The 27,738-nt window shown below is 40.6% G+C and overlaps 1 protein-coding gene across 1 annotated transcript in view; it reads left to right on the top strand.

Moving 5' to 3' along the window:
* Positions 1-27,738, top strand: part of LOC308374829 (two pore channel protein 2-like) — a 76,396-nt gene that overhangs the window by 16,682 nt on the left and 31,976 nt on the right. The window contains exons 8-19 of the mRNA XM_080850773.1: positions 4,577-4,676; positions 4,823-4,888; positions 15,197-15,261; positions 15,880-15,989; positions 18,624-18,705; positions 19,196-19,276; positions 19,773-19,892; positions 20,231-20,287; positions 21,356-21,484; positions 21,641-21,690; positions 21,776-21,872; positions 25,463-25,534. Coding sequence (XP_080706899.1) covers positions 4,577-4,676; positions 4,823-4,888; positions 15,197-15,261; positions 15,880-15,989; positions 18,624-18,705; positions 19,196-19,276; positions 19,773-19,892; positions 20,231-20,287; positions 21,356-21,484; positions 21,641-21,690; positions 21,776-21,872; positions 25,463-25,534 — 1,029 coding nt within the window. The remainder of the gene's footprint in view (positions 1-4,576; positions 4,677-4,822; positions 4,889-15,196; positions 15,262-15,879; positions 15,990-18,623; positions 18,706-19,195; positions 19,277-19,772; positions 19,893-20,230; positions 20,288-21,355; positions 21,485-21,640; positions 21,691-21,775; positions 21,873-25,462; positions 25,535-27,738) is intronic.

The following is a 27,738-nucleotide window of genomic DNA, read 5'->3' as shown; positions in this document are numbered from 1 at the left end:
CTACCCAAGCAAAGGTTTGAAAAGAACTTCAAGCTTCAGACTTTCTGTTAGGGAAACAGCTTTCTATCTGCCAAGCAAATGGCAGGCTCATGACAACACGCGCAACCTTTGGGAGCATGAACTGCACTGAGTACATTTTGTGCAACAATTAACCCCAACGCTGAAGCAAGCAGCCGCCTTTACTAGGGAACCAAACTTTTTGAGGGCATGTCGCGGTTCTGCCTCCTCGCATCGCGATGCAGGTTCGTGGCCCAGAGTGTCGCGATTTCTCGGTTCGATCCAATATCGTTACAGCCCTAGTCTTCATGGTGTAACAGTAGCCAGGAATACTGATTAATGAATACTGACCAGTGAATGGACCTTCCAGACACAGGAGTTGTTATACTACAATCACTTGAGACACATTCACTGCACACTGATCCCCATTTCACCAATTGGCTGGACCTCTGTTGAATTAGGTCAGTCTATTTTAAAGGGGGTGAATACTTATGTGAATCACTTATTTTCATTACATATTTTTTATTTAATTTACATCACTGTGTAGAAATCTGTTTTCACTTTGACATGAAAGATATTGACTTATATTGACCATGATTGATTTATAAAAGCAATAAAAGGGTAAAACATCCAAGGGGGTGAATACTTACGCAAGGTACTGTACATCACCCATAGACACCTAGTTTGGCAGCAGAAGCTCAGCCAACACTTCCCTGTGGGTGGGGGTGTAAGTTGGCTCATCTGCTTGGAGTCAGCCGGGTAGAGAGGTAGAGATAGAACGGGAATAGTGGATAAGATGTATGGCAGAGTGGTGGGGTTGGGGTGCAGGCAGAGTGTTTCTACATTAGATCAGGTGGAGATACTACAGCAGCTCCCACAGCAGAGACACTCTAGACTAGTAGGGGAAGAAAATAGACAAAGTGAGGGGGCAGAGCTGGTTTGCCTAATATGAGTATATGTGCGTATGGTTATGAAGAACAATGCCAAACTAGGTAGGCTGACATGGGTATCCATTTTACACATGAATAATGGGGCTATGCCACACAACAGTGTCAAAGGCTAGGTCTGTCGTAGAGAGGACATGGGATGCTGAAAATGTGTTTCATATGTTTGGACTGAGCAGACGGATCATCTACAATATACCTATGATATAGGTTGGTGCATTCTTCAAAGCATGTTGTATTTTGCATAATATTGCCTGACCAATGGCTGTCCTACCATCTCTGAAGATACTCCACACAGACACTGCATGTACCATCCTTTCTCCACACTGTACATCATGTGGCAAATAAGTGAAACCAATATAAACCTAGACTTCCAAAAACAAAACAAAAAAACGTTTCACATGGCTTCTCCTAGAAAATGGAATAACATAATACCAGTGTAAACTAAGTAGACTCAGCCAAGGATAAAGATTATTATAACACGGGTAGATGAAATCAAGCATTCTGATTGTTTGAGAGTAAGTCACGGGGTGTGCTTTATTCTACGATAAAGGTTCTGTACGACCTGTTTACATTTACCTGAGCGTTCCATATCAGTGCGCACTCAAAAATAACAGTAGATTCGAAATTGAACCAAGATGGCGGCGTGTTGGGAGCCTGTTAGTGGGAAATATTTAATGTGAATTAAGCTATCTACACGACTTTTCTATGTCTACATTGACTCAGTTAGTTGTTTATGTGCTACGCGAATGTTGCAGAGTATTGTAAGTCTTAACTGAAGCTCTCGAATATTATTTGTAGGTGGCTGCTAACGCTTAGACCAAAAATCCATCGAAACACATAGTAGCTAGCTAGCCTCGCTGCTAATAAGTATAAGGTTGCTCTCACACGCCTCCCTCATTGAGGCAGTTAGTGGCGATATCCAAATCAATATAAACGAGATTTCTGACCTCCAGCAAGGGTCCGTTAATTCCGCTGTTTCTGTTTCTTCAGTCTGTCTTACTCCTGTCTCCTCGCTGTTGTTTCTGGTGAATCTTGACTTCTACTTCGTTTCTGCCACTCAGTTTTCTGCTTTCGTCACTGTGATTCACTTCGGGATTTTGATCACGGCATGATTAGTTAATCAATCTACGTTTGATTTGTTTCGCATACTGGGACCCCTGAAGTAGCAAAAACTAGAACACAATTTCTTCCATTCTGAAGACAAAATCTTCCAGTACTGCGTTTCAACGACGTTGTATTCACAAAGTGACGTATACACCCAAAACTCAGTGTAAATCTTGTATCAAGCACTTGCTTGATCCCAATGCACAGTTTTCGATTACAGTGACAACGTATCACATACGTTTAGTTAGTCACGCAAAGCAATGTTAGGATCAATATCGTATTGGGACATTGAGAGAAAGATCGTGTATTAGTCTAAACACTATCAACGTCAACCCTTGCTGTAGGTCAGAAATCTCGGATTGCTCCAGATCCGGATCATCCTGAAATCTGAAATTGTAATGGGGATGTTCCAGGAGCAAGATCCACCTCTTGTGAAAATTTCAGAAAGATCCGCCCAGTAGTTTCTGAGAAATCTTGTCCACAGACAGACAAACGGACAAATAAATAAATAAATAAATTAACGGACCCGATCGCATAACCTCCTTGCTGGAGGTAACAAATATAAACAAAGTTGAAAGTGTCCCATTGTCATTTTTGTTATTTTAATGGCAACTTTATAAAATGAACAATGTGAATGAATAAAATAGTGCGAGATCAATGTCAATCTCCTAGCTAATAATCAACTAACTTTTGGCTCTAGGCTAACAGACGTGATGTTCCCAATGCTGTTTGTCTGTTGCATAGCAACAGCCACACAAAGGGGGACTATTTTCTGTAGGCTACTGAAATGCGATACACAATGTTTGGTGGCTACAACTTCTTTGTGCTGAAAGGCAGCTTACCATTTATAATTTAATAGCTGCGCGTCGGGCCTAAAAACACCCTCGAACAAGTACATTATTCACAATACAGTACTGCCTCTCGAACCTTATTTCTTAAATAAATAAAACTTTGGTGAATGGAGATTATATCCAAACAGTTTAGGATCTTCTGTCACCATTGCGCGAGACCACTCGACTTCTGAGCGAGGATGTGGATCCTTCCTGCACTGCTGAGGATTATGGGTACCCAGTGGTGGACGAAGTACACTTACTACGTACTTAAGTGAAAGTATAGATACCTTGTGTAAAATATTACTTCAGTAAAAGTGAAAGTATGCACTTTAAATTTCCACTTGAGTAGAAGTATAAAAGTATTTGCCTTCATATGTACTTAAGTATAAAAAGTAAAAGTACCTTGATGTTCTAATTGCCTTTTATCATTTTAACATCAAAGCTCCTGCTCAATCAACTGATATAAGGTGAAAATACTAATGCCACTGTTTAAATAGTGTCTTACATTTGTCTATTAAAAAGAATATAATCACAAAACATTGAAAGCTATCTATTGCCATTAGGTAAGAAAAACAGCACTAGAGAACAATTATTTCATTTGACTTTTATTTCCACATTTAATTATAAAAAATGTGGATATACTCCTTAACTATATCACATCTGTATGTCTGTATCTGTATGTCACAATTTATTTTGGTCAAACTGCATTCATCTTGACAACAGTGGTATAGCCTCTAGTGGCTATAACACTAGCTTGCTTAGCTAAGTGGGTGCGCAAACATCCTGGCTAGAATCACAAACACTCAAAAGTGTGCCCCCCTACCAATTTCAGTATTTTCCATTTCAGTATGCAGGTACATATTCTACGAGCAGCAGTGAAACGGTACTAAATAGCATTTCCATGTAGCCTACTGGATTGAATCGGATATTCCATCTCAAAGGAGAGCAGTGTGATACAAGCTATGCTAGCGTATAGCTGCTAGTTAACTATTTTAGTCTAACAAACAATGCAGACAATGAAGGTTATATTTAGAATAATTTAGTTGCTAGTCATCAAACCTACCAGAATAAAAATGAATTACCTCAACATGTTTCTTTAAATTGGAGGGCGAATTCTTGAAAGAGGATATTGTATTGTGCTTAGGCAGGCAGAGAAGTCACTTAAAATAAAAAAAGTCCTTCTTCCTTTCTTCCAATTCAAAAAGTTCGCCCAAATAAGGCCAAGGGTGTTCAGGCAAGGAAGTGTCAGCCATTTCTTCCATCACTTCTTTCATTTATGTAGCGTTAGGCATAAGCAGACATGAGAATAAAACATCCTCAAGATGCTGCAGCAGCATTGTAACTAATTCAACGCTGCTTTGATTCAAACTTCGATCAAACTAATAAATATACTTGAGTAAAGTACAGATACATCTATTTGTTACTTAAGTACAGGAACGAATTACATCTCCTTTGTTACTGTCCACCACTGTGGTTACCCTTAAATATTAAAGACCAAATAAAATAAAAATATCTTTATAAAATAAATATCTTTTGTATCCGCCTGCTGTTTTCGCTCTGAAACTAGACGCCATAATGTGCATGTCAATCCATCATAATATTGTCTTAGCCCATCCTTTAAAGACACTACTAAGGTGTCAACCCTATTTCAACTGTTAAAGTATATGTCCTCTTACTTCTCCGTCCACTGGACAGAACCCAGAGCACAATGGAGAGTGGGAAACCTACTTCAGAGACCTGCCACAGGCTCTCTCGTCATTACTAGTGCTCCTCACTACTGCAAACAATCCAGACGGTACAGTCACTTTGCCCACTTTGTGTGTGTGTGTGTGTGTGTGTGTGTGTGTGTGTGTGTGTGTGTGCGTCCGCTTCACATGCAAGAATGCCTCACTGTCTGCTGCTCTCTTTTCTGTACTCAGCTGTGTGATCTTACTCCAACAGTGATGATTCCAGCGTACTCTCGAAACAGAGGATATTCCATCTTCTTCATTCTCTTCAGTGTATTTGGTTAGTATGAGTTCAACTTTCTTGAACCTTTTGTCATATGTGAAATGATCTTTAAAAAAATTGGCCAGTGCCCCTTTTGAAAAACTATATTTCACTGTCATTACCAGTGGAGTTATACATAATTTAATGATATCACTTATATCTCTGTTATTGGAGCCCACATCTAGTCCAGCCACAGTCTTGTTGTCAGAGGGGCAGATATATTAGCAGCACATTAGCCATTTTAAGCGTCATTTCATCACAACGTGCTCCTGAAAACATGGCAGAGTATGTATGAATCATCCACAAAAACAACTCATTCTGCGTCCCACAGGACAGCACAGTGACGAGGTGTGCTTTTCCCTCTTGTGAATGTGCATTCATATGGGAAATGTTGGAGTTTCGGGTCAAACCGGTAAAACGAGTCCACGTCGGTTTTGCAGTGAAATTGTTCCACCTTTTCCGAAGCAGGTGTGACCCAGGTTGCGCATTTGTTGTGTACAAAGGGAAAACTTCCAGAGACAGTGGTAACAGTAGTCCAATAATCTGTTTTACTCACCTGTGCCATAGCAATCAAATACTTTGTCTGACTGAAGCAAGGCTAAAGGCAGATAAATCGCCCTCCATCCCCGTCTTGTGCCTCACAGTACAGGCTGTGGATTTACCTCTCAAACTTAAATCCATGTCTTGAGGAAACCTAGATTAAAGACCAAGTATGAGGACTTCAAAGGATTTATACACCGAAAGTGAAAAAAGCACACAACCAGTCATGCCTGTGACACTATGCAAAGCCTCTGCCACTAAAAGGATTTCGACTTCTTACCCACCCTGGTTATTAACACTGATAAAGTGCTTATTGTGGGGAATTTTTACATCCACATGGACATTGAAAACAATAGTTTTACAAATGTATTGCAATCCCTCTTGGGGATTTCACCTCAAATGTAAAGACACCTACACACTCCTGAGACCACACTATTGGTATTGTATTAATATATTGACATATGGTTTTTAAGCTAAATCAGATGGTCAATATCTATCATTTTAGATCTTCACCTAATAAATATAAATCAATATAAATAACACCTTATTTTCAAAATAATATATTTTCTGATTAGACTGTAGCAGACATAATGCCTCAGTTCTGAGTCCGGGCACAGAAGGCAGCACTAGCTCATCCCACCTCATGTTCATGCTAACATAGTGTTATCCCACATCATGTCCATGCTAACAGAGTGTTCAGTTCCATCCTCATATTATTCATTGATATGGTGCTGTTAGATATTGAGCACGAGCACATCCCACCTCATGTCCATGCTAACATAGTGTTATCCCACATCATGTCCATGCTAATAGATGTTCAGTTCCATCTTCATGTGATTGATTGATTTAGTGCTGTTAGATATTGAGCACTAGGCTATCCCACCTCATGTCCATGCTAACAGAGTGTTCAGTTCCATCTTCATATTATTCATTGATATAGTGCTGTTAGATATTGAGCACGAGCACATCCCACCTCATGTCCATGCTAACAGAGTGTTCAGTTCCATATTCATGGGATTGATTGATATAGTGCTGTTAGATAGTGTGGGATAGCTGTGGTACAGGGGGTAGCATCCCAACCACTGACAGGTCCAAGTGCCTCTCTCTTTCTCTTCTTTAATATTAGAGAGAAAGGTTGGCTTGTGCCAGATATTGCTTAAGTGCAAAAAGAACAGCAATAAAATAAGGTTTTGCAGATGTATCTAATTTGGTAAGAGTAATTGACAGACACGAAGTCCCACATTACATCCAGTCTTAAATAAAAGCTTTTCGGCAAAGTAAGGATTGACAGCTCAAGCAGTTGCCAAAACATCCAAAAGCACACTAGCCAGGTTACTAAAAACCATAAGATAATGAAGAGGCTAATCAGTGTGGTGTACATGGGAGAGCAAAATCCTTTATCATTTTGATAACTTCAATCCTACACAGCATGCATTACAAGACATTTGTTACCTGGATTATATTATTCTTAGTTTGATTTTTGAAATACATTGTCTTTGTCTTTGAACTCCCCAATTAAAAGACGGTCTTTGGTTCAAAGTCATCCAACCACTTGCATGTAGTTTATGAAGGGGGAGATGTCCCTTCTCCTTCTTGCCTTTCTAGAAGATGAGAATCTTTCATCATTCCCACACGAGCCATGGCAGCAGCGTTAATGTTACTAGGTCAGCAGGCGATAGGTAAACGATGCAACTTTGCTGTATGATATTGACTCCCATTCCCCCATCATTCCCATTCCCAACACCAGTGCTGCAAAATGGCAACAAATAAACAGCTTTCACTGTGAAGGGGAGTTTGGTATATTTCCTTTCAAGGCAGTGATGTATGTTGTACCAACTCTCTCCCTCCAGATGTCTGATTCTTTGGATAGTTCTGGACATTTTTGTATCCTTATTTGAATTGAATTATTTATTTGTATTATTATTTTGATTTTTTTTAGGGTATTTTCATCAAAGTGTCTGCAAATAACCAGAATGTCTTGAGGGTTAAATGGGTTGCCTTGCCATTAGAGTTAATCAAATAATTTCAATTTTCCATCAATAATCTCACTGGGAGCAAGTTAATGGAGGCTAAAATAGGAGTGTTGTGTATTGATAGTCTAGGCTTTGTCAGGCACCAACAGGAGCATTTTGCAAGGACTGAAGTCGTATCAAAAATGATATTATTGTCTAATCTGACCATAGAACATGTATGAGTTAAAGTCCCAGTAGTGTTTAGCGTTACGTTTGTGGTTAAATTATATTATCGGTTCATATGACCATAAAATATGGTTTGAGTTGATGTCCCAGAAGTGTTTAGCGTTATGTTTCTGGTTAAATTATATTATTATACGGCTCTTCAGAATGTTCCAAAAAGTACTGTTGATTTGGATGGGCCATCCCAACGTTCGCCGGTGAATGTTTCCTGTTATTACAAGGCTCTTCTTAGTGCTTTAGAATGCTCCATTCACTTGAACGGGGCTTCCCAACAATTATTTTTCGATAATTGACCGTTGCTATGCATAATGACCGCTGTCAAGGAAAGTGGCCTTTTTGCCTCGTATTCACGTCTTTCGTAGCACTCTGCAAGTAGTCCGGTGATTTATCAACCCAGCTCAATGGAGTTTCAGCTGACAGTTGAGCAGCTGTGTTCTAAAGAGAGAAAATGAAACTATCGGGAATCGTCATTATCGGGAAAATAAACCCCTCACCGCTGTGAAATGATATTGACCGCTGTTATTGGCAATGGGTTTTGTGCATCTAATTCACATATTTCATATCATTCCGCAAGTAGTACGGTCATTTAACGTCACAGACTCGTTGTAATTTGATGTCAGCAAGTAATGGGTTGCTACGCAACACCTGAAACTTCAAAGTTCTATTTGCTTGAAGAACTATTTCTTTCTAAACGGGAATCATGAAACGGCAATTCAATCATTAAAAAGAGGTATGTTGGAGGAATGTCTTCTATCGTTTTAGCGGGATAATGTATTGTCCGTCGGTAATTATCCAAAAAATAAATCCCTTCTGTGTGTCAGGGTGTTGTTCCCCCCGTCGGGATTTATTAACTACTTACTGGCCGAGAGTGAGGTCATGCAGGTAAATATCAGACAGAGGCCGTAAGGTATCGACCGAGCGTAGCGAGGTTGATGTTGCGGGCCGAAGTCTGATATACCTGCATGACCGAACGGTCGAGGTTAGTAAGTTGTTTATTATATGGCATTAACACTCTAAGGTCCAAGGCCTTTTAGACTTTTCTAAGTTGTCTGACATGCCTTGATGTCTTTGTACATTTTGCTTAACTCAAAACATTGATGCACAAATGGAATATATGATTCTATTCTAGAAGACCTCAGCAATAATATCATGTAAGTAAAAGGAATGTAGTGAAAAAAAGTTTAATTTAAATCAAATGTAAACATACCCTTGGAAAAACCTTGTTTCAGAGGTGCTCAGACTTTGTACAAAAACACATTGTAAAGATTTATTCACAAGACTTTTTATTTCTGAGCCTTGTAAACATAGGTGTTGGCTAAACACATGTTAGTTTAGCATTCAGAAAGGATGTCTTGTTTCACTACCACATATTTATAATTTCAGAGTGTCCTGTGCCATTCCTAAATCTGTGCCCCTACAAATGCATATTGATGAGTTGGTGTGAACAAACCTGTGACACCTCTCGCAAAGACAAAGGCAATATCCTAATGGCCCTAGAATGTCTTTGTGACCCAAAACCCCCGGAGTGAATCTTGCCACACCATGAACCAATGGAGATCACTGAATCACCATCCCCTTATCATATGAATAGCTGTCATTTGCTAATGGGTGGGTCCTTAGCAGCAGAAACCCCACTCAGATACTAGAAAGTGCAACACATCAGTTCTATTCCCCTGACAAAGTGCTTATTTATTTTAAAATGTTGAACTGTATATATTATAAAAGAAAAGGGTTCAATGTTTCCGTGGTTGTTCTTTTTATGTCTCTAAGACGAAAACTCGCGGAGCTTAAAACAGTTTTTGACAAAAAAATAAAAATATCCCGGACGAGGGATATAGACCTTAGACAGTTAAAGCTCTTTTCATTTTGAAAATAAATGGTAATTGTAATTAGAAATCATGTCGTTTTGTTCAGCTCTCAAGTCTTCTCACGACACAGTGTTTCAGGTGTTGCCTAGCAAACAATGACTTGCTAACTTCAAGTTACAATGATCAATAGAAAACGGACAACAGGGCTCAGCTTAAATGGCTTTAATTTACAGTTAAACACAAGGTTTTCAAACTGTAGTAGTCAAGTCTTCATCATCAAAGTCAAAGTAGCTTTATTTGTCAATTACTTCAAATGTCAAGACATACAAAGTATTCGAAAAAACGTTTCCCACTCTCCTACGGTGAAACATATAAGTGCACAGGCACAACAGAGAGGACATACAAACATACAGACAAGACATTACATAATACAAGTAGAACATACAGATAAACATATAGCAGCACAAGTTACATAAAGTGAGGTTATGTAGTGCAAAAAAAGGGCAATTTGGTACAGTGAGTGGTGTTACCATAAGTGATAAAAGTGCAGAAGCAGATTGTTACAGAGTCCTGAGTGATTTTAGGGGGGGTGGGGGAATTTGGATATGGCTGGGAGGAGTGAGGGGAGAGAGTTTAGTGTCCTGACAACTTGGTGAATGAAGCTGTTGCTGAGTCTGGTGGTGCGGCAACGGAGGGTCCTGTATCTTCTTCCAGAGGGTAGTAGGCTAAACAGGCTGTGTGCGGGGTGGCTGGTGTCACTCGCAATTGAGGTGGCTTTTCGTGTGAGCCGGGTGGTGTATGTGTCCTGCAGGGAAGGGAGTGAGGCACCAATGATCTTAGCAGCTGTGTTCATTATGCGTTGCAGTGCTTTTCTGCTGTGTACAGTGCAGCTGCTGCCCCACACAGTGATGCAGCTGGACAGGATGCTCTCAATGGTGCCCTGGTAGAAAGTTCTCAGTATTGGTGTCGGTGCTTTCGCTCTCTTGAGCTTGCGGAGGAAGTAGAGGCGCCGCTGGGCTTTCTTCGCCAGTGATGCAGAGTTGGTGGCCCAGGAGAGGTCCTCACTGATGTGCACCCCCAGGAATTTGGTGCTGCTCACTCGCTCCACAGCAGCACCATCGATGGTCAGTGGTGGGTGTTCAGTGTGGCTTCTCCTGAAGTCAACCACAATCTCCCTTGTTTTGCTGACATTCAGCAGGAGGTTGTTGTCTTTGCACCACGTGGTCAAGAGGTTGACCTCCTTCCTGTAGTGGGTCTCATCGTTCTTGGTGATGAGACCCACCAGAGTTGTGTCGTCCACAAATTTCACCATGTGGTTGGTGCTGTAGGTTGGTGTGCAGTCGTTTGTCAACAGGGTGAAGAGCAGGGGACTGAGCACACAGCCTTGTGGGGCCCCTGTGCTCAGTGTGATGCTGCTGGAGATTTTGTTGCCGACCCGTACTGCTTGTGGCCGCTCACTGAGGTAGTCTAACACCCAATTGCAAAGGGAGGTGTTGAGCCCCAGCTGGTCCAGTTTATAGATGAGATGTTGTGGTATTATAGTGTTAAAAGCTGAACTAAAGTCTATGAAAAGCATTCTCACATGTGAGTCTGCTTTTTCCAGGTGGGTGAGGGCTGGGTGGAGAGCAGAGCAGATTGCGTCCTCCGTTTGGCCCGGTATGCAAACTGAAAGGGGTCCAGGGTGGGGGGGAGGATGGACTTGATGTGTGACATGACTAGCCGTTCAAAGCATTTCATTATGATGGGGGTCAGTGCCACAGGGCGATAGTCATTGAAGCAGGATGGAGCCGGTTTCTTTGGCACAGGTATGATGATGGAGGTCTTGAAATGTGATGGAACAGCAGCTTGACTTGAAGTGTTGAAGATATCCGTGAAGATATCCTTAAGCTCCTCTGCGCAGTCCCTCAATACACGGCCTGGGATGTTGTCTGGGCCTTTTGCTTTTCGGGGGTTGATAGTGGAGAGTGCCCTCTTCACACTTTCTGCAGACAGGTACAGAGCCTGGTCGTGGGGGGGCGGTGGAGTTTTCTGTGGGCTTGTGTTGTTGGTTGCTTTGAACCGTGCAAAGAAGCTGTTGAGGTCGTTGAGCAGAGAGATGTTATCGTCGCAGGTCTGTGATGCAGGCTTGTAGTCTGTGATGGTCTGGATGCCCTGCAACAGGCTGCGCGTGTCTCTGCTGTCCTTGAAGTGGTTCGTTATCTTGTTTGTGAAGTCCTGTTTTGCTGTTCTGATGCCACGGGACAGGCTGGCTCTCGCTGTTCTTAGGCCAATCCTATCCCTGGCTCTGAAGGCTTTGTCCCTGGCCCTCAGCAGCTGATGGACAGCTCCTGTCAGCCATGGCTTCTTGTTAGCCCGAGTGATGATGGTCTTTGTGTGGGTCACATCATCTGTGCATTTGCGGATGTAAGAGCAAACAGTGTCTGTAAGCTCCTCATTGTCAATGTGGTTGTTGTGTGTGGCTGCTTGCTTGAACATGTCCCAGTCTGTTGTCGCAAGACAGTCCTGAAGTGCACACCTTGATCCATCCGGCCACACTGTAATCTCTTTCCGGACCGCTTTTTCCACTTTCACTCTGGGCCTATATGCTGGCATTAGCATAACAGCGAGGTGGTCAGAAAGTCCAATGTGGGGGAGGGGGGAAGCCTTGTATGCTCCTTTGTATGAGGTATAGACCAAGTCCAAAGTGTTTTTCTCCCTGGTTGGGAAATTGACATGCTGATGAAATTTTGGTAGGACAGTCTTAAGATCAGCATGGTTAAAATCTCCAGCAACGATAGTAAATCCATCTGGGTGTGCTGTCTGTTGTTCGCTGATGGCCTGATAAAGTTCACTAAGTGCCTCATTCCTGTCACCGCTGCTGGAGGTTGGAGGGATATATGCCGCTATTAGCAGAACCGCAGTAAATTCTCTCGGCAGATAGAAAGGACGGCACTTCATGATCATAAACTCCGCCAGTGGTGAACAGTGTCTGCATACAATCACAGCGTCCTGGCACCACCGTCACGTATGTAAACACAAACTCCTCCACCGCGTTGTTTACATCCGTTATCGTGGGCTCTGTCTGCTCGATAGCATGTAAGCTGCTCGAGATGTAATGCGGAGTTGGGCATGTTGTCATTTAGCCATGTTTCAGTGAAAACAAGCACACAGCAGTTACTCACTGTCTGATTCGCTGACCTCAGCAGTCGTATGTGGTCTAGTTTGTTGTCCAAGGAGCGTACGTTAGCCATGATGATGGATGGTATGGATGGTATGGCTGGGCGAGTTGGGCTAGCCGCTAGCCTGGCTCGGATACCTCCGCGCTTTCCCCCTTTCCTTCTGTCTCCTTGCACACCGTTTCCGACGTCTCTTTATCGGAGCTGTAGTCGCAGTCAGGTCCGATGTAATCATGGACTGGCGAAGTAATCCGAGCTCCTTAATGGTTGTCTCTGTTGTAGTATCCAACACGTTGTAGATCTTGCTCTTGCAGATATCTAACAGAGCCTGTTGTACTGTACTTATAATCCGACGCAGACAGACGAGACGAACACTACACTTTTGGACAAACACTTATTAAATAAACAAAAACACCGTATTTTCGGAAGAGTGAGTGGTCGCTGCGTCTAGACGCGCCGCCGTCTCCATGACATAGTACTTCACATAGTATCATCACTTTCAATAACACATTTTCGCTGCTTCTGAAGTCCTATAAAGTATTACCCGATATCAAAATGTTCGCGAATTCTTGAGTCTTTATTCTTCAACTGTCATCAACTATCATGTTACCACGACATTCAACTGGTTTCCTGTTCTCAGATAATTTCATAATAGGAGTCCTGATTCTATCAATACATGCTCATGGCTGTTGATATATCGCTAATTTTTAAGGATGTAATGTTTAGTACTTGGTACATGGTATCACTCATTTTTAAGATTGATGGGGTGTGCAATAAGAATACTTATCAGACCGCAGACCGGCTAGAACGTCAATACGCGGCTGGCATGACTACCCATTAGCCAATCAGAATGCTCGTACTGTCGTTGCCATATAATAATTTTGTATAATGACCTCCGGACAATACATTTTCCCTTACTTATCGGTTCATATGACCATAGAACATGGTTCGAGTTAAAGTCCCAGTAGTGTTTAGCGTTACGTTTGTGGTTAAATGACAGGAAAGGCTTTTTTTCTGATATGCTTTCCTTTGGTTCATGTGTTCCCTTATCTTTCCCATATTGGGGAGGTTTGCTTCTGTCTCACCTCATATTTTTAACCTAGTGATACAGGAAGTTGTGGATTACTTCTTGAAACACACACATTAAAATTGGAAATGAAAATGGAAAAAATTCTTCTGTTGCATTTCGTTTATAAGAATTTCTAGGGGTGCCAGTAATTGTGGCCCAAGTGGTTTGCTGATGAGAGACAAAAGTTAAAGGTAAGAGAGTTAAAGGTTGAATTTTTTTCAGTGTGGAATTAAGCTAATTCACCAAACATTATTATTAATTTCTTATGACCCTGAAAGATTGTGCTGTCCTCTGGCGAATTCGTCTGATGCCCACGCTTGGTTCAAGTTAGCTTGTTCAGAATAACAGACTTGTAGAAGACGGCTTAGAGAAAGAATGTGTTTATTTAGTCACAAGCCACGGTCAGCTCCATACAGCACAAGCAAGGCACGTCTGATGCTGAGGAGTCGGTCTCCTTGCTTCTTCTTGTCATTACACACATTGTACACACATTTATACTGTGGAATTCATTTATGGGTTTTGGGGAGAGAATGGGTGTGTCTGGAGGTCAAAAGGGGATATCTAGCTTATAGTCAGGTAGAACCCCAGGATAGGTGTCACATAAGGTACTAATGCAATTTTTTTGCATAAATTGATAGTTTAGGGGTTGTAGACTCCGAATCTGACGGGTGCCGACCCTGATAAGCCGGGAACCAGGTCTGATGGCCCATCAACATAGACAAAAGGCCAGGTGCCACCTTGATGGCTGTGGCCTAGTGCTATGCAAACTATCTTGCAGGGGGTTGTTGAGTTGTAATCATATTATGTGAGGTTATGAAAACGCCTAAGTCTAACAACCCTTTTACTCATCTTTACCATGGGTTCCAATGATTGTGGAGGGGACTGTAAAACATCAGTCATAGTCAGCGTTATAAAGGTTCCAGTGGTTGTGGAGGGGACTGTAAAAACATCAGTCATAGTCAGCGTTATAAAGGTTCCAGTGGTTGTGGAGGGGACTGTAAAAACATCAGTCATAGTCAGCGTTAAAGAGGCTGTGGAAGTGTTCAAAGAAAACAGAACATGGCTGGAAGATTGAAGATGGAAAATACAGAACAGACTAATTTAAGTTGAGGTGACATCATCGCTCAAGCACAGTAGAGGAGATCTAGTCTGGGGATGTAAATTATATCATTTCTACAGAGTAAAAGAAGTCGCTAAAGCTACAACCCCATTTGACCATACCTCCATTGTCTTGCCATACACAGTGGACAGCATTCAACTTGAACCCTTTTTTATCTTGCACAACGACGAAGACCCAAGTATCGTTCCAAATTTCTGCTAAATCTACTTAGGGAAGAAGCTGTATTGGGAAATGCTGTAATGGGTAATGATTCTCTGATGAAAGCACATTTTTAAGCACAAAATGATGATTTCACTCATGATTACTTAATTAATTTGTTAGATAAAAATATGAGTTTTGACCCCATTCTTTGGGGTCATTCCAAACTTCGTAATAGTAAAGTGTGTGTGAGTGTGAGTGTGTGTATATATATAATTTTTCTTTGGTTTGCTTCCACCAGGAACATATTTTCTGATGAACTTACTCACTGCCATTATATACAACCAGTTTAGGGGGTACCTGCTGGTGAGTACTGATATGGAGCTCTGTCTCTTTCTTTTGAAGATGAAGAGTATCTAATACATGTATTAATTATGAGTTCATTAGGCCATTATGAACTTTTCTGTTACTGTCCCAGTGTAGAAAATGATGCACTGCAATAATCAACAACAAAAATAATGGTTGAGCTTTTCATTGATAACTATGGCCTCACTTTCAGGACTACATCAGGAAAGGAACAGTTAACTTAAAGGAACAGTTCACAATGCTGGCAAAAGATTATTGATATTTGAGCTCAATAACCAAGCCCCCTTCGGTGCTCCCTTGGCAACTTGTTGACTCAGTAGTGTATGGCTCGTTTCAAGGCACTCTGTTGGCCATTTACAGAGCCTTGATAGGACTTCATAGAACTTTATAGGAACACTAAAATGTTTTTTGAGCACGCACAAGACCCAGGCATGGATAATCTGCAACATGGCTGAATCGTGGGGATTAAAAAACATGTAAAGCTAAACATTAGCATAGAACTGAAGCATTATGCCTTGCTATTGTTTCAGCTCTTCTATTACTGTCCTAGCACACTTGTTTCTGTTGAGAATTGCATCCGTGCTTGAGTTAAGAGAACTCTTTTGTTGTCTCCTATAGATATCCATCCAGACATCCATTCACAGGAGGCGTTTGGCTGTTCAGGCAGCTTTTGTGGTCCTCTGCTGCCAGGGCCGGGGTCACACCAAACAACTAACAGGAGAGCAAAAGTAAGATAACGTCTAGATCAGGGATTCCCAAAGTGTGGTGCGCGCACTTCTGGGGGTGTGTGAGCTGCCTCTAGGGGGTGCGTGAGAGGAAAAATGTAATGGTGGTCTAATGGTGTAATAATTAATATTAAATATAATTGTAAAAATGTAAGTAGTATTTTTCACAAAATAAAACCATGAATTATAAAAAATCCTTTTGTAAGATTTAAATTTAAAATAAAAAATGCACAATTTAATAAATAATTGCACTTCAGCTCCTGCCGCCAGACTGTCTTGTACATACGTACGTACACACTAGCTAGCCCTTGCATGTGCCGCTAACGTCAGCTAACAGCTAACTTCATTCATTCAGCAACATTCATGCAAATATGCTTAACTAGCTGAAATCGAGGAAACTGTCAGGTGGGAGAGGTTCCGCTAGAAAAAAAAATTGCCGGTCACTTCAGTTTTAATTTTCCGGACATTTTAATGATAAGCCGGTCAAATATCTAGCCTATTGAATAAAACTGACGGCAGGCTATGTAGCTTAAACAATGACATAATCATGTCGTGTAGAATGCCTAATGTTTATTTGAAAAAAAACAAAACATGAATGTCTGATGCACCTTAGCCAAGGGAACGTGCCTCCATTCCGACCTAAACGCCAGACACTTCTGCCTTTTCTCTGAACATATATGGCTTCAGGTATTACTGTTTCATGCACATCAGACGGTTCGCCCTCATCAGTTGCGTTTGGCCTCTGAAAAAAGCTTATAAGGCTAGTCTGCTTGGCCATGTTTGATCCTTCTCGCTCAGTTCTCTCCTTGTTTATAACCGACGGTTTGCGCTTTATTTAAAATGCAGCATATGCATGTTATTTAATAACTTTCAAACGGCAGAACAGCCTGTTGCTTTAAAACATAATAATAATATTTTCTTTATAAGCCTAAATATTAGGGCTTTTCTCAAATTCAGATTGTGTTTGGGGGACGGGATTTAAGCAATTCCAATGGGACAATTTGACCGGTGAGATTCAATTTTTCATTTTTTTTCGGACAAAGTCCGCCAATTACCGGAGGTAAGATAAACAAAGGTCTGATGATGAGTCGTGATTTATAACTTTATTGTACTTTGATTCAGATTAATGTAACCGCTATGTATGACATCCAACCGTATTGCTCTCTGAACATTGAAAAAGGTAAAATGTCTGTACAGAGGTTAAGTTATAGAGGATGGCTTCTATAAACATCAAACATGAGCCTGTCAGTACAGTATAGCATCAGTCATATGTTATAGAGGATGGCTTCTATAAACATCAAACATGAACCTGTCAGTACAGTAAAACATCAGTCATATGTTATAGAGCAGGGTTTCCATTGGTGGGCCGTGGAGCACCATCCACTGGGCCGCGAAAATGTTTCAGGTTTTTTTTTTTTCACACATTTTTCAAGAAGAACTGATTTTTATTTGAAAACAATATTAATGTGTGCTGTCAAAATTAATGTTTTAATCTATGAGATTATTGTGGCCGAGATAAATGAAATCAAATAATTGAACCCAGTTAATACAGTGTCTGAAATACACGCTGTCTGAAGTGATTTAATTTGTAAGATTAAGTCTTTAGAAGAAAAGTCTTTAGAAGAAAAAAGGATGAAAGGCAGCCCGTTACTTTTAAAACAATTAAGACGAGTCGACGGACGTCAGTAAAGCTGATTTAGTGCTGTTTTTTGTGCGTTATCATTGGAGTGTTATTCAACAAGAGGACATGCTTTTCTGTGGAGAGCTACCAACTTGAACTACTGCCCAGGAATGCTTGGTGCTATTTATGTTTATAATAGATTGCAGCCACAGATTTCAGATTTAAATCATTATTTCAATTATTTGAATCATTATATTGACCTATTTAATCATTATTTGAGCCTATTTGTCTATTCTGGTTTTATTTCCTTGCTTGTTTGCTGTGCACAAATATGCTTAGGCCTACTGCAACTAAGTTCTCTGTGTGGTTTTATGTTTTTTCTGGTGCACAAAACAATTTTAATACAATATCTAGAGTTAGATTTTCTTTTATTCATTTTTACACTTTTTGTGACCCATAACAATCGCTTATTAGTTACTATGAATGAATTATAGATTCAATTATCCTAATGGAATATAGATTAGCTCAAATAAGCAGGGTGTCTGTTGGGCCCCGAGCTGTTACAAATACGAAAAGTTGGGCCTCGGAGTCGAAAAGGTTGGCAATACACGGGATATGGGCATGTCAGACAGAATTTTCAGCATTTCAAATGACACTGCAAACGCCATGAATTACTTTTGTGAGTCATTGTCAACCATTTCAAATGACACTGCAAACACCATGAATGACTTATGTGACTCATTGTCAACCATTTCAAATGACAACTGCAAACGCCATGAATGACTTATGTGACTCATTGTCAACCATTTGTATAGTTATCATTCTTAGAGCAAGTGTTTTAATGTGTACATTTGTAAGAGCTTCTGTGTGCAACAACTGTATATTGTGTTTGTTTATCTGGATGATGTAAATATGAGCTTTTAGCTACTGACATATAATAGTTACTACTCAACTAAATGATATTACACAGGATGTACATGTTTTGAGTGAACATGATAGCTGTTGTCTCTTTTTAGTGAGCAAGTCCAAGTGTCAGCTGTGCTGGAGGTGATGAAGAGGGTGCAGATGAGATCGTACTACAGAAAGGCCATTATAAAGGTGAACTATCACTCAAACAGCTCCTGCTACAGTATGTTTATCTTACTACAGGCAGGCCATCATGAAGGTGAACTATTACTAAACAGCTCCTGCTACAGTATGTTTATCTTACTACAGACAGGCCATCATGAAGGTGAACTATTATTACTAAACAGTTCCTGCTACAGTATGTTTATCTTACTACAGACAGGCTACATAAAGGTGAACTATTACTACACAGTTCCTGCTACAGTATGTTTATCTTACTACAGACAGGCTACATAAAGGTGAACTATTACTACACAGTTTCTGCTACAGTATGTTTATGTTACTACAGACAGGCCATCATAAAGGTGAACTATCACTTAAGAGTTCCTCCTACAGTATGTTTATCTAACTACAGATAGGCCATCATAAAGGTGAATTATCACTGAAGGCTCAAACAGTTCCTGCTACAGTATGTTTATCTTATATTAATATTTTCCATATTCTTTGTTCCTGCCTCTCTTAGAAAATAGCTGCTGATGGCTGTCTAACAGGGCAGGCATTCCAGAGGTTGTTTGATGAGCTGGACAAGGATCAGATAAAAGAGGTGAAGCTTCTCCTTTGGTGTGTGTGTGTGTGTGTGTGTGTGTGTGTGTGTGTGTGTGTGTGTGTGTGTGTGTGTGTTGTCGTCCAGGTATTTGGACACAAACTATTCACATTTTCAGACCAAAAACCCCAGTTTTTGAGGGTGTCAGGCTGCCAACCCTATTGGACTACAATTGTCATGTGGTGTTATAGGAAACATATGAACTACTGTTGGTGATTTATTGCCAATTGAAACATAAGTTTAAAACATCATTTGAAGTCTTAATGCACTGAACATGATTACTGCCCTTCTTGATGACGACTTGTGTTACTACATGCTATTGCGGAGAGTTAGGATAAGGTCTTGTCTAAAGGTAAGTCATGTACAGTGATATGTCCTTATATGATTATTGCTTTAAAAAAATCGAATTCATTCTTGTCAAAGAGAAGTTCGTTCTTGAATGTACTTCAAAAGTCTCTGTTTTAATCAGCTGACTGTTATCATACCCACTGTTCAGCATCCTCCTAAGCCAGAGTACCGTCAGCTTTACCTACAGCGCCTGCAAAGTGGAATCAGTCACTATTCTGTCACGGTGTTGGGCAATGCCATAGCTCTGGCCAATGTCATCTGCATATGTGTGAGTAGAGCTGCCATTGACTCTAATGTTGTTGAACTGCCATAGAATCATTGGAGTCATGAATGCCTCTTGAGCATGTTAAAGTATGTGGTATAGAATGAGATGTTTTAGGGTTGAATGTGATAAGTTGCTTGGTCTTGGTCTGAATGATAGACTATGAATGCGAGTAAATATAAATTAAATTAAATTGAAATACTAATTGGAATCATTTGAATACTTAATTAACATAAGATACATTTAAACATTTTATGTTGATATGGGCGTATATTTGTTGAATGGCTGTTCAATATTTGTTATTTTCCCTATGTAATTCTTCCACCATTTCCATTGCCTCACAGACTGTTTTAGTTCTGGACTCTGAGAAAACGGTTACTGAACGTGATGATTATTTAGAGGTATTGACCAACACCCAATTGATGTTATTTAGGGCCTGATTTAATAACATTGCGACCGCAGCTTAATCTACGTTAGGGCGCACATTAACGCACTGTGTTTTTGCGCATTTTCCGTGGTATTTATCAAACCAGATCCGCGCTGGGCAATCATTATTTAGCGCACCGTTAAAAGACGGGAGAAATCGCCTGCAAGTTACCGCCACCATGGAGATTCGAGGAAGAAAAAACTAAGGTGCTGCGAAGAGGAGATAGATATATTGGTTCACGTTCGCTCAATCACTGAACCTGATTCAATGTGCACACGTTTATATTGTTGCTCTGCCCGCCATCACCTACAGCGAGATGTTTAGAAGAACACGATTATAAAGAATATGCTATTGGTGGCATTAATGCATAAACTGTCTATTATAACAATATAGATGTGTACATGGCGAGATTAATACGTTCTACAAGGGACATGGGTTCACTACAATATATCCGGAAGATAAAACTGTCATGGACAGATCCAGGGTATTTGGCTACCACGTTAGTAATGGTCATCACATATGACCTGGACATTAATTAAATATGTGTGCTTTCTGTTTCGGTAAATGTGTTCGTGGATTGAAGGTGGGACTGTTTGCATGTGGGTGCAATCAATGGCTCCAATTACGTTCGGAAAGTTTAATTTCAGCTATCGTAGTGGGGAAATGTATAATGACCAGTGTTATACGAGTTGAAAAAAATCTTTCTGTGTGCTCTCTCTGTCTTCTTTCTTCACCTTGCTCTTATAACTGCTGCCATATCAACGTTTTCAGACTCAATGGAAATGCGCTTCCTGGTTAAGCTTAACGCCCAGGTTTCTTATAACCTCCCATCTCGTTGCGCAACACACCCACAAGGCGTAAAAATGCGCCTCTACTCAAATGCGCCTCCTTAGTTAATACCGTTTTATGTTTACGGCCGCTATTTTACGCCTGAAATGGGCGCAATCCTGTTAGTAAATCAGGCCCTTAGTCTGTGAATTACTCTGATGACTGTGTGTGTTTTGTGTAAAGGCAATGTAATAATGTAATCTTTACTTTCCAGGTCATCAATTGTCTATTTATTTTATTTTACGTTTTGGAGATGGCACTAAAAATATTCGCTCTTGGGTGGAGAGGTTACCTGTCCTACAGAAGTAATATCTTTGATGGGGTGCTCACCATGTTCCTCTTGGTATGTAGTCTGTCAAATGTATGATAAAGCTGGATTGCTAGATGTGGAATCTTAATATGAGAAAGTAGATGCTCAGTAGATGCTTTGGACAAAAAATCTTGATGCAGCTTTACACTTCAAAGAAAACTGATCAGATGTTTTTCTGTCATATATTAGATGCTCCAGATTTCAATTTTTTCCATATACAAGCTTCCATTTTGTCACCGGTAGGTGTTATTTCAAAACATTTTGATGTGGAAATCAGCAATGCCTTCCTTTATTGAGATTTTTGAGAGATGTGTTCTTCCCTAGGAAAGAAAAGCATGGCCTCATGTCTTTGTGGGAGATGGTTCGGCTGATCAACATGCTTATTGTTTTCCGTTTTCTGAGGATAATTTCTGACATAAAGGTATGCTAAGACACATCAACATGCACACACAGAATAAATATTGCAGCAAAAATGGGATGGACGGCTTCATGAAGAGCTGCTGATTGGGAGTTATCAATCCAGCTGCCAACCCTAGGCCCATCCCACCTCTGGCTCTGCCTGGCCCTGAGCATCAGTGTTTCAGGCATAGTCAGTTGACGCTGAACTTTATGATTGACACCTGACTAAAGTCATTGTAATCAGGGACAGAAAGGTGATCTGGTGCAAGGCACATGACCATATACCATAAAAATTATTCTGAAGATTATTTCATAAAGTAGTTGCTCATGAACGCATACATCAAAACGTGGCGATTGTTGCATAGTGTTGCTTTAAGGCGACTGGAATTGCCCAGTTATGCGAACAGTTGCATAGGACTTATTTGTGAAATTTTATAAAAATGTGAATCTCACAGAAAAAAATTTAATTGTTAACAATGGCAGTGTTTATTATTCCTTTCAGCAGTCTGTTATCAAGAAATGTTGCAAAGGTCCATTTAATACAAAAGGATATACAGCATTCTGGAGAGCCATATTATTACAAAGTCTGAAGAGCACAAAGGGAGATTCAGAGTAAACACATAACCACACGTACAGAACAGGTTAGCAACTGAACTCGTGTTCACAAATGTTCCAACTATACAAAGCAAATCATGCAATCATAATGTGCCAGCCGAATCAAGGTTACCACATGATTAATATTGTTTGAAGAAGAGGGTGCACACGAGTTACTAACTCAGCCACAACCTGATGGAAGAGGGAGCGGCTATCGTAGCACTGGGTCAAAAGCAAATCTGGGGCGGGATTTAGTGATAGGCACAGAAGAGAAGCCAATAGATATGTCTAATGCTGAAAAGATGACTTGACGGGGTCCTAGATGAGTTCAAATCATTGAGGGATTCGCCACAATCTGAGTTGTCGATGGGTGAGGTGCGCCATGGGTGATAACGATAGGGGTCAGCGGGAGAGCAGAGGGGGAGGGGGGTTATAGGTGATGCCATCAATCACAGCTACACCTTTGGTAGTCTTTTCTTTCGGTTAAACTCTCATCAACCCATTGACCCCACTGTTTCAAATCAAGCCAGTTGTTGGGTCTGAATTCTGATCTGGAGAATATTCTACTCTGAGACTGCAGTGTGTTCAGAGTCACTGTCCAGTCTCCCTTCACCTCACAGTAACGTCTGTGGTGATCTTCAAAATGATAAGTTCTTGCAACCGTTTGTGGATAGAGATTAGGCAGAGGGATGCTTGAATATCCACAGCATACGAGTAGGGGCAGGATGTCCAGACATATAACCCTGATAGGCTTCCATGATTATATATTTTTTTTTTCAGCAAGGGATATAGAAAGGAATGTTTTTCCTGTGGTGTAAGAGTGCACACACACACAGAGACACACAGGAGAACAAAACAGAACATAAAATCATAAAATAAAAATAAAAAATCATACAATAAAATAATTATATCTGTAGTTTCGATCTCAGCATGCGGTGTGGTGTTGTATCCTGCGGCTCAGTTTCTATGGTTAAGCAGTTGGCTTAGGTTTGGTTGATGGGTATGATGATTTGCATGAGACACTAGGTGGGGCTCCATCCCATGTTTTAATGCGCATTTTCTTTATGCGAATATTTAATCCTGGTTGGAAACACGTGCAATGCGCATTAAGTTCCCCAATGCACATACAAATTTGATTTGTCAGGGGAGGTGTTCCAACTAGTTATTCACATTTAGTTAATGCGCTTAACCTAGATGGAAACAGTTTATTTGAGCCCTTCGCGACATTTGTGTTTATGTTTATGTTCGGAGTTGGACTGTATAAAGTGCTATAGCAATGCGCTTGTCTGTGGGGACAGGCTTTCGGCAGCAAACACTTGCAGGCGAAACAGCAGGGCCTATCAGTTGGCACAATTCTTCAAATCCTGAACTGGTTAGCCTGACGTTTTCCACCCACAGCTGATCAGTGAAGTGTGCCTTCACCAAATGAAAAAAACGTCCTAGACTGCGCTTGTTCCCAGATGTATGGTCTGCGGTGTATGGAATTTTCTGCTATCTGAGTGCGTAAAATATGTCAAGTCATTCTGCGCCTTCCCTTTCTAGCAGCTATTAAAGTAAATAGCTCAATAACTATAGCATAGATCATTCTGACTGCAGAGAGGAGGGTGTCCATTATAGCTTACACAAAACTCTTCCTCCAAATTAATTATTAAGGACTAAGGTGATCGGAAACGGTCGGATTCATTGTATCGGATGTGTGCGAGTCACAGTGAATGTGCATAGCTAATGCAAATGAACTGAATGGAAACCCAATGAGAGGATTGACCGCTGTGGGATGTTCCCCAACAATAGCACCAAAACGAAAAAAGCTAGTTACGTATTATCTGTCTCCTCTCCTGCAATCCTCCTCCCTACCCCAGGATTTCCAACTGTCACCTAGCTCATACCCTGCATATCCACTCCTTGTTCATGTTGAACCGCTTCTTGCGGATTCCACTTCTTCCCTGTCAATCATTGGAGTAGTGTTCTTGACTACTGGATCCTTTCAGACTGTGATACCAACTTGGCACATTTGAACTCCTCTACCAAGCTGGTCATTGGTAATTTAGATAGCTTCAAAATTCCTTTTCCACACAAAGCTACAGTACTTTTCAGTACCATTTTCTAACTCCCTTATTCATGACTCTCTCAATTTTAAAGATATTACCAAACATTACCTTTATTATTCCTGTCCTTATCTGTTTTTCACAATCGGTTCTTGCCATGTTATTTTTTAGATGAAAATGTGTCATGTGCCTCTTCCATCACATTGTGATTAGCAAACCCATTCATAGACCTGAAGGTGCTGGGCTCGATCATCATCACAGAGGCCTGCTGGGTTCAATGCAAGATAGCAGTGGCACGATTGCTAAAAGCCAATGTTTTCTAACTGTTCAGAGTGCTTTGAAGGTCTATTGGCAGAATTTAAATCCCAAGGAAATCAGACATTTACCCCTGCTATGTTCCCATTTCCTCAATATCTAAATCTTAAATCTCCAATCTCCAGGTCTTAATCTCCTATTTTTAATTTTGGACATGTCACATTATGCAAAAGACAGATAGGAAATGTCTCAACTGTCGTTCATTCAATGAATGGTTAATACTTTGTATATACTCTGAGTTGTTCAATAGCTGCATGCATCTTGCATCAGTCTTTGTATTTTCTCAAAGGCTGAGGCAATTCTCTTTAGCTGTGTCCTGCTTTTGCCACTGCGGCTTACGGGGACAAATACCTCAGTTCATGAATTCTGCAACAGTGGGTCCTAATGTCGATTATTTGCTTGGACCCTGATTATTGCATTGTTTTTTAATGAATTGTTATTTTTATTAATATTATTATAGTAGTAGAGTCTTTCACCTTTAACCTTTTTATGTGTTACCTCTTCATCCATTACACATGTTTTTCTCACAGACTGCCAAGAGAACATTTGGTTGACTAAGAAAAAGAATCTAAGATATTCTGTAATGTCCTACCCTTTTTATTATAGTATTCCAATGTCATTGTATTGATTAGCTCCATCTCAATGTGCTTGTTTTCAGTTAATGGCTTTGGTGGCAAGCACTTTAGTTGACTTGGTGAAAAATCTACGGGCTTTTGCAGGAATCCTTATGGTGAGTAAATTCCTTGTTGTTTTATGTACACTTTCAGATATAATTTCTACATTTCTATTGATAAAACAGATTTGTTTGTAGAGCAACTACTTTCTGTTCACACATTGGGTCTGTTCTTGACTTCCAGGACACACTGCAGTTGCTAGTCCTAAATGGGTAGTTGCTATGGCCAAAGGTCAGTTACTAGTTCTAAATGGGAAGTTACTAGTTCTAAATGGGTAGGTGCTATGGCCAAAGGCCAGTTACTAATTCTAAATGGGTAGTTGCTATGGCCAAAGGCCAGTTACTAGTTCTAAATGGGTAGTTACTAGTTATAAATGGGTAGATGCTATGGCCAAAGGCCAGTTACTAATTCTAAATGGGTAGTTGCTATGGCCAAAGGTCAGTTACTAGTTCTAAATGGGTAGTTGCTAGTTCTAAATGGGTAGATACTATGGCCAAAGGCCAGTTACTTGTTCCAAATGAGTAGTTGCTAGTTCTAAATGGGTAGATACTATGGCCAAAGGCCAGTTACTGGTTCCAAGTAGGTAGTTGCTATGGCTAAAGGCGAGTTGTTCCACACCCTTAGTTGCCAAGCTATCATATTCCAGCATTCTGTTGAGCCTTAGCTTTGTAAAATCACTGTGTTCATGAGCCCAGATGTAGTGTAACTGTACCAAAAGCTATTGGCTGTACTCACCTACTCGCTGCTCGTAAGTCAACTGATTTGCAACTCCTCCACAAAGTGAATGTTCATTCAAACATCCGAATTAACTTGAGGCAAAGGAAAATTGATATGCCAGTGTTATGAAATCAAAAAACTGGAACTACAAACATTCTAATTGACGTTCTAAAGGTGTCACAAAAGGGAATTTAACCAAGCCGTGATATAAAAGCAGAATTCAATAAAATTCAAATCAATTGTATTTATTGAGCGCCAAAACAATACAATTGACCTATCGCTAAGCCCTGCCCCCCATTGTTACTGTTGCTAACTCGGACACGTTATCAGAGCTGACTAGAGTTTACAATGGCAGCTATCAGTGTCAAAACTATATCCCAAGAGGCTCTAGACAACTTTTGGAGAGAAAAGGACCTAATTTCGTCTAGAAGCCTTCAATAGGGACTTAATTATGCAATGGAGGGATATGTATACAATTTAAAACTCGATATGGTGGATAACAAGCTTAAATTTGAGGCGAGAATTTACAGAGCTCAATGCAAGGGGGAGAAGCCTCAACTCACGGTCATCGCGATTGCAGATAAATACATCCAATACCAGCATTGTTCATGCACCGCATGGGAAAGATACAATGAATTCACATTCAGTTAATTTAACTAATCTGGAAGGCACCGAGAGCTGAGACCTACGTTTATTAACTAGCATTAACCTGCCCCTGACAGGACAGTGTGACAACTGTCTAGCTTGTTATTGTAACCTTGTTAATTACCGACATGCGTGTGTTTCGTTCACATTGTCATGTTAATCCATTATTAAACTTATGTATACTTGTGCATATCGTTTGTTTAATAGAATGGCCGATTTTTAACAACAAAGCTTTTAACTGACAAAGCTATGCTAGCGCAGCACGTGAATCGTTAACGTTAGCTAGTTTGAACCAGAGATAACTTGCATAACATCAGTGGTGAAAGTAAGAAGGTACTGTGAATAATGAGTATGCCTTTTATCATGTAGGCTTAGTTGATTGATTTAGCAAAGGAAAATTCCAACCTAACAAGAGTATGGCAGAAAGCTAATGAACGTAGCGTTCACTGTGTGGTCTGCCACACAGCTTAATCCACCGGAGATATTTGGACCGGTCTTGTTTTCGTTTAGGAAATGAGATACAATATACCCCATTGCCTATCCTCTCATGATACCTCGTATCAGTGTTGTATCTACCCCATGCACATCGTTTGGCCATTTTTGTTGAACCTACATTACCACAAACCTCATAAATCCACCGAAAAATCACGGTCTCTAATGCTATCCTATGGAGCTGTAAACTCACGATGTCCGAGTGCAGCTGTTACTAAACTGCCATTGGCCCGTCTGCGTTCGAAAGGCGGGGCTTAGCGATAGGTCAATTGTCTCAATACTCCAGTAGCAGCCCAAACTAGGGTGCTGTCATTTACTGTAACCCGAGTGAACATCGAGATTTTGCCACAACCTTTTAGGGCGCGTCCAGCGCATCTGTATCTCAGCTTCTGAAGGTCGACACTTG

The sequence above is a fragment of the Sprattus sprattus genome, assembly GCF_963457725.1.
Source record: "Sprattus sprattus genome assembly, chromosome: 13".
In the NCBI taxonomy this organism is placed as follows: domain Eukaryota; kingdom Metazoa; phylum Chordata; class Actinopteri; order Clupeiformes; family Clupeidae; genus Sprattus; species Sprattus sprattus.
This window is presented reverse-complemented; position numbering and strand designations above follow the sequence as displayed.